Genomic DNA, 11,532 nt, shown 5'->3' with positions numbered 1-11,532 from the left:
GATATAGCCTCATTTTTATTATTTTAATATATTTCCCTTAGCAAAATACTTTTAAAAACTCTTTATTTTGTAGCAAAACACTTTAAGGGAGACAATCCATTAGAATAAACAAAGACCCATTGGAAACGCGTGAGCGCAGTGTCCTGTCCTGCTTACAGTAGTCTTTGACTAAGTACATGTGCTCCGTGTATATTATATTTATTTAACTGTATTGATATATGATCAACGTTGATAATTTTGGTCAGAATAAAAAAGCGTGCGAGAGAAGGGAAGAAAAACTTATGGTATCATTGATTAAATAATATACATCTTCTTCTATAAAGAACGTTATCATTCCCACCTTTATTATTCAATATTAATATAATATTAGATGCTGATAGTCGATAGAGAACTGAAGAAAATGCTAACGTCGCCTTCTGTCTGGATTTCTGAAAATGGAGGCCCAAGAATTTGGAAAGTACTTACCGGATGAGAAATAGATGGCTTGCCGGATTTATAGATATAAATGTTCCTTTAGTCCCCTTTCTAGAATTACACGCCACTCATTATCCTCATCTCATATCAAGAGTATGGATATTCATCTATAAAATCAAGTTAACGATGAATACATCAAGTCAGACTTTCACTTTGATCTCACAAAGATGATTATTGCATGTAATATAACCTTATCAATTGCTCATCATCCTACGTTCAAAAAATTTATGGAGAAATACACGGGTAAATTCTTACCTTCCCGAGGAACCATCATTAACTAATAGATGATGTTGGTAATGATGTCATTTGTAAATTGTGAAGTTAAGATAATTTTCAGCATGTTTAGAGTCATCCACACCAAATTACGCAATGGAACTCTGAATTTTGTACCATCTAAAAGTAAGTATTCATTTTTTTTTAAATCTTTAATCATAAAATATGATTATATTTTAGCTAAAATTATCAAGAATTATGATACACAAGTCATTAAATGGCAAAAACAAGTGCTTAAATGATCACAACAACGGGAGTAGTAACTATGGATGGTTCGCAACTAGTTTGTCTGACATTAGTTTCTTCACTTAAAGACTTGGGTATGATCATTAGGGTTTCCAATATTACATAGTCAATAAATATTTCCTTTTTTATCACTTAACGATTAGCTATGGTTCATAAGCTCCAATAAATGGTCTCCAGAAAACTCATAAAAGGCAAAAACAACTGCTTGAATGGGCACAACAACAACGGGGGTAGTTACATTGGGAGTAGCATTATAATTAGCAATTGTGCGTATCCTTCATGATAATAGTATGCTGTTATACAAACATAAATAACGGGGGGGGGGTATCCTTTTTTGATACCCTTAATAAGGAGTAATATGACCGGACATTACAACATAATTAGCTTTTGCTCTAAATCTTTGAGATAGATTTAATTCTAACATTTTTTTTATTAGTATATTTATTGTCTAATTTTATGATTTTGACATTTATTTTATTATTAATAATTATTTAGATCTCATCCGTTGAGATATATCTATCATGTGCACAATTGTATATAGCAACTTCCACATTAGGGAAAAACTGTGATGATCTTTTTGATTAAACTCCACGTCTGCCTTGTGTTTAGCAACTTAAAGTTATGACATATTTAACTTAATTGTTTAATTTTGTATATTTAACATAAGTGTATGATGGTGGTTTATTTTTTAGTATGTAGATTATATTTAATTTAAATCTTTTTAAATTTGGAACTTCAAATATATTTCTAAATACTCTACTTTGTCGTTTTATTTGTTATTATTCTGAGAATATGCTTCATAATGAATTACAATTTTATGGAGTGTGACACTTTCAAATCTACTGTAATGGATAAAAAACGTTGTAGTATATCTTCATTAAACATTTTGCTAATAAATACTTTCGTTATAACCTCAAAAATCATAATAAAGAAGGCAGCTGATTCGGAGTCTATCCGTAGACTAATGGATGTCTGGGGCGTCCGCATGATACATACTACAGTTATTTAAGAAAAATTTTAATTTTTGGAAAAAAAATAATAAAATTAAATCTGAAGTATAAGTTTAAAAAAAAAATTCAAATATTAAATTATTGTAAAAAAATTTATAGTTATGAAGAGAAAATTAACTTTGAATTAAAATTTCTAATAAAAAGCAAAAAATTCTTAATTTGGGGGGGAGGGCTACAGCCACTACAGCCCACACCCTGGGGGTGACCTCGTGCAGATCTAGCTTTGCCATTTTACTGGTTCTTGTTTTAGACTTCCAATTTACATTCCCTGGATGGATGGAGGAGCCCAACGAAGAAATTATACCTTCCAACAAGACAGTATACAGTGCACAAGGCCGAAAAGTACAAGATGTCTTCGGGACAAAATGTCCTCACTTTTGGTGCCTTGATTTTTGGCCTGCAAAAAACCGGTACCTGAATCCATGAGATTTTTACCTCTCAGCAGTGTCGAACATGAGGCCTGTCCCAAGTGTTTTTCGCCTTTTGATGCCTTGAAGAAGTCAATTTCCCTACAATTGCAATCGTGTATCTGCAAAAGGTTTAATTAAATATAGCTTTCAAATAATAATAAAAAATATAGTTCTATTATATGGTTTGTTATAAGCTTTTAAATACTTTCTCAGTTTATCTGGACTATACTGTACTCCACAAGAATGAAGGAATCGATTAGATCTTTAGAAAACAAAGGCGTCCACAGGATTATAATTTAAGGCAGGCTTGGTTTTTGGAAATTTTTTGAAAAACTAAATATTTCTTTAAAAAAAAAATATTGAAAAATAAACTTTTTGTGAAAAAAAATTCACAGCTATTCAGAAAAAATTAAATTTTTTGAAAATTAATTTCAAAAATCTAAAGCTGTTCAAACAAATGAAATATTTCTAAAAAAAATTATAAAATTTAATTTAATATATAACATTTTTGAATTAAATCCAGAAAAAATTTTGAAGCTTAAATTTTAGATATATATATTTTTTTTAAATTAGAATATTAAATTTTTCGAAGAAAAACTTCAAAAATCCAAAGCTATTGACAGGCAATTAAATTTTTCGGGGAAAAATTTGAAAAATTAAAATAGATTTTTTGCAAAAAAAAAAATATCAAAAATTAAAGTTTCTAATAAGAATCAAAATTTTCTTGGGGGGTACAGCCCCTCCAAACCTCCCCATGCGTACACCCATGAAAAAACAGAGGCTACCAACAAAAACGTTTTTAAGCACGATAAAAATATCCTTAGAATTTATAACTGTAACTTTAGGGAGGAATTTTTAACTGATGTGGCGAAGGGGTATTTTTTTTTTTTGTTTGAGAGAGAGAGATTGAGTGAAAAGTTATTTTAATTTTTTTTTTTGGGGGGGGGAATAAATTGGAGGTTTTATTACGTCCTCATGAGTGTAAATCAAGAAAAAAAGTATATGTTGGCAACTTTGATAGACGACATAATATCTGCAGGCAGACGTTTGAACTTTAATTATAATTAATAAGAGAACTACAATTTTGAAGGTTAGAAAAATATACATTACGAGGATTTTGACAATTTTTACATGAATACACATAATACCCATAAATGTATAATAAGTGTTGTATAAGATATGGTCTCTCGGTATGCCAACGACTTACAATTATAACTTTACAACAAATCCTCAGGGTTACATTCCGTCTTTTATGAGCACACATGAATGTTTAATCTGGTTTTGAATATATTTGAATTTATTTAGGAAAGGATGTTGGCTACTCTGCAATTAAATAATAATAACAACTACTGAGGAAAAGAAAATTCATGAGTCAGATTACCAATTCTAGTAACATGGGGCAGCTAAAATGTTTACGGGACAATCTATGTTCATATTACGGTCCTTAGTAGTCATAGTGAGGTACATTCAAAAATAAGTCAATATATCTCAGTTGTAACTTGTACAACTGTATTTTCACATACCTGCAAATTCACTTCACAACTTCATTCCTGATGAATGATCCATAAATCATTTCTTATAACTAAGTGAAACTTTTTTATGTAAAAAAAGTTTTATAAAACTAATCTTAGAGATATGACATTTGGCACTTCAATTCCGCAAATTTTTATTTTATTATTCGAAAATTGGGAGGCAAATGTTTTTCCAACAAAAAATATTTCAAGTTCACCTATAAATTCATAAATAGACTATTCAATTACTGTATTAAATTATCCTAATCAGTTAGTACAAATACTGTGAATAATTAATTAATCATCTAAAAGGCAACATGTCATTTTTTTGGGATTCAACATAAATTAATTACTTGTACGAGTTACAACTTGGGCTCTACTACAACATAATCTGTATATAAATTAAATAGAGTTGGTCTGTGTGTCCTTTATGGGCAGGAGCAGCCACAGGGGGTGGGCTGGAAGGGTTGCAGCCCTCTTTAAATTAAGAAATTTTTTCTTTTTACTAGAAAATTCAATATTTGAATTTATTTTTCGAAAAATTTAAGATTAGAAGTTTAAATTATGAATTCTTTTTTACAGAAAATTTAACTTTTTGTTAATAACTGTGGTTTTTGGAATTTTTTTTAAATCTTTCATTTTTTGCCAAAGGCTTTGGATTTATGAATAGGGGAGGGGGGTGTCATATAAAGGGGGGTTATTCAATACCCAAAAAACTGTTTTTTAGAGCTCAAGGAGTTATAGAACTTATATATACAATTGAATGTCTTCCTTTATAAATCAAATCAACATGAAACCCGGTTTGCCTAATGCTTACAGTTATAGAGAATTTCGACATTCAAATTTAAACCAAAAAGTAAACATTTGAGGTAAGTGTTTATTGATATGTTTTTCTATTATAAAAAATGATATTTTAATTTAATTTAATGTCGTCATAGTCTAGTATGATGTTCAATTAATAAACATGCTTGTAATATGTTATTAGTTTCAATATTAAATTCACATCCTTTATTCTGATTCCAACACTATGGAGGAGACTTGTTACATACCATTTTTATTAGAGTAAAATAAATGCTTGAATATAACAAATGGTAGTTTTTACATGTTTTCTCCTGTTGTATCAAGTATCCTACTTTAAATTAGTTTCAAAAACACCAATAAATGGCTCTTAATTGTTGCACTACATCAAAAATACTTTGGAGCCTATCTCATGTTGCCCGGGCGTTTAATTATCTTTTAAATTTTGAAACATATGACAGTTTAAAAAAATTATTTTTTTTTAACATGTATCCACACTCTCACTTATACGAATCAGAACGTTTTCTAAATTTATTCAAAATCAAAAAAGTTACGGACAAACAAAAAATTGCAGTTTCGCTTTTTTCAGGTGCACAAAAATGGATTTTTAATGATAGATTGGATTCGTAGATATAATTTTTTTTGTAGAAATTTGTCGGTTTACTATGATTGTGTTTTATTTTTCTGAAATTGGTTAAAACGAAACGAAAAGTCGTTTAAAAAGTGAATGATGAACGATTGAACTAATTCAATGTGAACGATTTAGTAAACCAAACGAATTCAAAGAAATGAACGATGAAAGTGAATTATACGATTAAAAAAGGTAAACGACATCATACTTGCATAAAATAGAGAAATTTCCGCTTAATTTTGATGAAATTCTATCAAATATCTTTAAGAATGAATAAAAAGTTTTAATACCTGCATTGAATACGACTTAATGCATATGATAAAGAGTGATATTTATACTAAATCAAAGTTATTTACTTATTATTACTGAAATCCCTATGCAATAGGTAGGTTTGTTAAAAAACAGAGAAGAATATTGCGATTGATTTGTGACGAGAAAAGTAGGATAATTAGAAAAAAAATATCTTATTATTTCCAGTGTAATTATTAATTTATTGTCTAAAATAGGAAATAGAGTTGTATAACAAATAATAATGTCATAACATATTTTTAAGGTCAGATGTATAAATAAAACTAGACAATAGAGGGATAATTTTTTTATAGACAATAAGGTTTAAGTCCTTTTATCTCTTGATTAATGAAAAAAAAGGGTATCTGGTTGCTTAGACCCCAAGGCCAAAACAGCATTAATCAACAATACTGACGTCACGTAAGAACGCTCTATGTAAACAAATAGAAAAGAGTTGTTAATGACGTTTATATGTAAATAAACATTCACGAGAATCTAATAATCAACTGAAATTGTAGACATAATGTACCGGAGTAGAGCGGCATATGGTATTTTTTCTTCCTATGGAGGAATGAGACGTTTCTCCTCCTCTTCTTCTGTTGTAGTGGAACGTACATTTTCGGGGATTCAACCAAGTGGAACTCCTCACTTAGGAAATTACTTTGGAGCAATAAAACAATGGATTCATGGACAAAGCTCTAAATCAACAGATATTTTCTCCATAGTCGATTTACATGCATTGACGAATCTCCATGATCCCAAGGAACTTCGTCATCATATACATAGTCTTGCAGCAGGACTCCTTGCCTCAGGTCTACATCCAGACAAGTGCATATTATTCCAACAATCTCAGGTACATGAGCATACAGAGCTTTGTTGGATCCTTGGCTCGGTCTGTACTGTTCCTGCTCTCCAGAGAATGACTCAATTTAAAGACAAGACCAAAGGAGTAAAGGATCCCCCACTTGGTTTACTCATTTACCCCGTTCTGCAATGTGCAGACATTCTCCTCTACAAGGGCACTAAAGTCCCTATCGGTGAAGATAATCTACAAAATCTTGAAATTGCTCGATCGCTTTGTCGTACTTTTAACAGAACCTACAAACAAAACTATTTCCCTGAACCTGTTCCAATACTCTCGCAAACTTCCTCCAAAATAAAAAATCTACGCAATCCCTCCAAGAAAATGTCCAAATCAGATAAAGACACTAAAAGTTGCATCTATATCAGTGACTCCCCTGATATCATACTGGAGAAATGTAAAAAGGCCGTTACAGACAGCACAAGTGAACTAACATATGATCCGGAGAACAGACCTGGTGTATCTAATTTACTTCTTATTCATAGCTCCATAAAAGATGAGCCCGTGGAAAAGATTGTGCGTGAATATTCAAACTATGAGACTGGGAGTTACAAAAAAGTATTAGCTGATGAACTAATAGAGCATTTGAGACCCGTTAGAGATAAATATAATTACTACATGAATCATCAGGATCATTTATTAGAAACTTTAGAAAATGGGAATAATTCCGCAAGAGAGATTGCTTCACAAACCATGAAAGATGTTAAATCTATTGTTGGGTTTAATTAAGAAAAAATATATATATTTGTTTATTTAATAATATAAAAGGACTATAACTTATTCTGACTTTTCTAACGCCTCTACATTGAATCTAAAGTCACGCGCCGTTGATATTTTGCATAACTGGATCAGATCCGTTTTTGAAAATGAATTTAATTTCATTAAATTTTTTTCAAATTCAGCAATACTAAAAATTAATTGAGGAATTATTTTGCTATCTTTGGTTGCACGACTTTTGGAACGTGTAGATGCATTTTGAACCTCCTCTTGACTCAGATCCTACAAAAAAAAAATATATTTATATATTGTGAAATGATTCTTCCATGTTGTTAAAAGTGGACATCTACCTCTGCAAAGTTAATTAGAGTATATATGTTTTTAGTCAGTCTATCGCTAATAATCATCACCAATTTATCAAATCTTGAGCTTTGAATAGACGAATTGGTTTTTCCGATAAACCCTGTACAAAAATACTTAGCCATCTTTCCCAGAATAAAATATAAACGAGTAAAGAGTTTAAAAATCGGATCATGAACAGCACTGCAATTCGGAAATGCAGTCTGAGATAGTTCACTAGAAGCATTCGATAAATGAGCCAAAAATTGACAAAGTGATGCTTCAAAATTCAAGGCAGCTTCCATATCTCTTTTTTCATGTGTATTCCAATTGGATATTTGTTGCAAGTTATGAAGTAATAGCTCGGCAGTATCCAAGGCATAACCTAGATTATTCACAAGAATAACACAGACCTCTTCTCCCGAATCCTTAGTAACTGCCGCATATTTTCCGCTCACATCCTTAACAAATAATGAATAGTTATTATAATAAATTGAGGAATTAATCAGCCATACGTACAACGGACTTCCCCTTAGTGTCTCCTACTTTAAGGTGGATTTCTCTAGCTAATTCCACGAGTATTCCAGGAGCACTCTTTATTTTAAGTTCTAGTGCTATAAGGAGATCAAACGCAACCTTTTGAAGAAAAATTGGACAAACAGACCCTTTTACCATATGCTTTAACCAATCGTTAATAAATTTGAGTTCAATACGATTGTCTCCAGGACTAATATCTGCTAAAAACCAAATTATTTTCAAGTGGTTGACTACAATGCTAGGCACATTATCGTCTTCATCTAATTTCTCAAGAAAGTTATTCGTTTGCTCTATAAATTTTTTGCATAATAATCTGAGGCAATTGAAAAACTCCGACGTTTCCACGTTTTCTATAAGTAAAAGATTGTATAAAAGGAAAATCGATATATATATACATACAAAAATGGAATACCTATTTTGACTACAAAATTCTCTAAAGAATCAAAGTAATGTTTATTGACCAACTGGAAGATTTGATACAAGCATTCACACAAAAGATGAACATAGCCATTCTTCAGAGAAGCTGACTTCATAGAATGTACAATTAATGAAGACCCAAATACTAATAATTCATTATATGTCGCATCATTTTCCTGAGCACCAGCAGTTTTTAAGTATTGCTCAAGTTCGAGGATTTTAGTTCTTGCAAGATTTAAAATCCACAAAATGAAGTGGCCATCATTTAAATCTTGCGAGCTATCAGATCTATTTAAAAAAAATTAAAATAGTTTGTAAATGAAATAAAATGTATCATTCTCACGATAATGAAATCTCCAATAGTGCAACAATGGCTCTGGATGATAAAGCCAAAGTGTGACAACGATTTGGTTTAGGTCCTTCCTTTCCAGTCTTTTTAGTTTTAGATGGGGGTTCCTATAAAATCAGTCATTAATAATAATTGATGCTAATATACACTCTCAAAATATTACTTCGGCAGGGACATCGATTGATTTATACTTCTTAAAAAGGGAATATATCATAGAACGTTTGAAATCGGATAGATCTCCACTTGTGACACAAAATTCAATCAATGACTCATAAATATTTTGCATGATTTCAGCATGAAGAACAGATTGTCCACTCTCTATTTGGAGATCTGTCTCTTCTATTTTGGAATAGAAACTACATAAATTCTGGAGTGTCTTTTTTAATTTATCTAAGGACGCAACATATTCCTCAGTACTACTATATATCTCTTGACTTCGACTGAGCGCAAATTGTGTGCAATGTATAAACCAACCTGTAATAAAGAGTTTTTAAAATTACTTAAAATTTGGGGAAATTATCAATACACTTACCAACAGGTTCATAAATTCTATCGTTCTCAATAAGTTTCCCAATATCAACACTCGATCTTATATTATTCACGACAGACTGCTGATATAGAATGTCTAAACAGGAACTACATATTTCAGGATTCAACAACATTACTTGACAAAGTTCCTTATAAATGGTAGCTCGAATAGTGGCTTGTTGGCTAAACCCGCGTTTTAAAACACTCAGCAATTCAATACAGATTGATTCATTACTTAATTGTACTCCAGCATGAATATCTACAACCGATTGAGTCATTAAACTTCCCGAGGATTGACTAAGAACCGACAAAGACGCTTCCGAAGAAATGTTGAGTTTAAAACATTTAATCAATTCCAAAACACCAAGAATAGCTATTTGACGAGAGTCTACATTTGAAGAAAAAAGAGCTTTCCTGAATATCATTATGAGTTGATCTCTAAGAAGACGAGATCGTTTAAGCAATGGTTGAAACGCGGAAATAATATTTTTTGCAGAGTAGACACTCATTAGTGGAACTTGGTCCAATAACGAAGTCAGAATAGAAGTGTTTTGAAGGAAAACGTTTAAGTTTTTTCTTATACATTTTCTAAGAGCTACAGTATATTGTGGAAATGTTTGAGATGTTATGACACGAGATGATAATTCCTTGATTACTATTTCAGCAGAATCGGGGAGTCATTAAGTATTTTCCTTAAAATCTCTGTTGCCGTATTCCAAACGCGAGGTAAATGCACTTCATTTTTTGAATTTGAAACATCCAAGAAATTAAATGTTAACTCAATGCATCCATTCTGAATAAAACTCCAACCTCCAAATCGAATTGACGTCGAAATTAAATTAAGAATGATCTTTTCAAAGGATTCAGGATATTTTTCACTCAGCTCAATCAGCCATCCAGTATTAAAGGCTTTTACTTGAAATTCAATATGCTTAACAACGAGCGTTTTCAGACCTTCGATTACTTGTTTTCGAATATGTTTGACAGAAGTTATAGATAAACAGGTGAAAAGGACAAATGGATCATGCAAACAACGGTAGTCAAGAATACGTAGGAGTTTAAGCAAGTGCTGTGATATTGAATGTCCTATTTTAATGGACTGAAGTATATGCAAAATGACTGTATCTCGAGAATGATAGATGGACGTGTATTGTAGGTCACTTGTGGCGTCTTTGAGTGATTTATGATAAAACTTTTGAAGTGCTTTGATTAAAGAACCATTTAATTCACCAGAAGATTGTGTAAGATGTAGGATTTGATGGACCAAAGGAGGTATTTGCTCAGGAGAAAGAGAGGAGATGAGGGAAGTGATTTTGTCTAGAATGAGATGAAGCTCGGATGTTTTGAGTGAAGTAGATCTGAATATAGATGTAAAAATGATGGCATTGGATGGCTTCCACGAGTGTGAGGCGAGTGAGGAAATAAATTTGGTTTTATGAGATAGATTTTCAATCCGCTCCCCAATAAGAAACAAGAGCTTTGCAACAATATTAACGCAGCCTTCTTTTAAATCCTGCTCTGGATCCGTGATTTTATCAACGACAACTTCAGAAAAAGATGTGAGTTGTTCCACAGAGAGTTCATCCAGCTCCATCAAAAGAATTTCCTTCACACGAGATGGAGCATCATTGAAAAATACTCGAGAGAGCAAAGATTCCAATAGGGAGATCTTCAAATCTTTAAAACCTTTGATCTTTGCACCTATTTCCAAGAGTTCCTCAAGGACCTGAACCTCTTCTTCTCCTCCACATTTACGTTCAAAGTATCGGAGCACCTGGAATACGAATTACAACACATACATTCATAATTTATATCTACTTAGAATTCAAAATGACCGTTAATAATATTACCGTTTCATGGTTTTCAGACGAAGCTAAAAATGCCTCAGCATCGTTTGTGAGCTCTTCTAACATCTTTCAACCAATTTCAACTCAAAATCCGATATGTTGTTTTTACAACCTTTTGACTTTTACCCGCGAAATAGATGACGTCATAACGCATCCACAAAATATATGAATCAATGAGTTCTTACACTATCTGGAGGAGCACAAGCTCCACTGACGTAACCTGTTGTGGTGATAAACATCAATTTTTATGACAAACTCAAGATACTTAGAGTCTCTAAGTATCTTGGGTAAACTC

At 31.7% G+C, this 11,532-nt stretch overlaps 2 protein-coding genes across 2 annotated transcripts; one reads left to right on the top strand and one right to left on the bottom strand.

Moving 5' to 3' along the window:
- The first annotated feature begins 6,119 nt into the window (after positions 1-6,119).
- On the top strand, positions 6,120-8,858 carry TrpRS-m (Tryptophanyl-tRNA synthetase, mitochondrial). Its single transcript, XM_040719132.2, has one exon. The coding sequence runs from the start codon at positions 6,165-6,167 to the stop codon at positions 7,230-7,232; it is 1,068 nt and encodes a 355-aa protein (XP_040575066.1). The 5' UTR covers positions 6,120-6,164; the 3' UTR covers positions 7,233-8,858.
- FANCI (Fanconi anemia complementation group I) lies at positions 7,126-11,532 on the bottom strand. Its single transcript, XM_040719131.2, has 8 exons — positions 11,241-11,532; positions 9,395-11,164; positions 9,026-9,336; positions 8,857-8,969; positions 8,509-8,801; positions 8,079-8,446; positions 7,571-8,020; positions 7,126-7,502 (listed from the first exon to the last, which is right to left on the bottom strand). The coding sequence occupies exons 2-8, from the start codon at positions 9,897-9,899 to the stop codon at positions 7,281-7,283; spliced, it is 2,262 nt and encodes a 753-aa protein (XP_040575065.1). The 5' UTR covers positions 9,900-11,164; positions 11,241-11,532; the 3' UTR covers positions 7,126-7,280.

Source organism: Lepeophtheirus salmonis, chromosome 9 (assembly GCF_016086655.4).
Source record: "Lepeophtheirus salmonis chromosome 9, UVic_Lsal_1.4, whole genome shotgun sequence".
Classification (NCBI taxonomy): Eukaryota; Metazoa; Arthropoda; class Copepoda; order Siphonostomatoida; family Caligidae; genus Lepeophtheirus; species Lepeophtheirus salmonis.
Note: the sequence above shows the minus strand (reverse complement) of the source record. Positions and strands in the feature narration are given on the sequence as shown.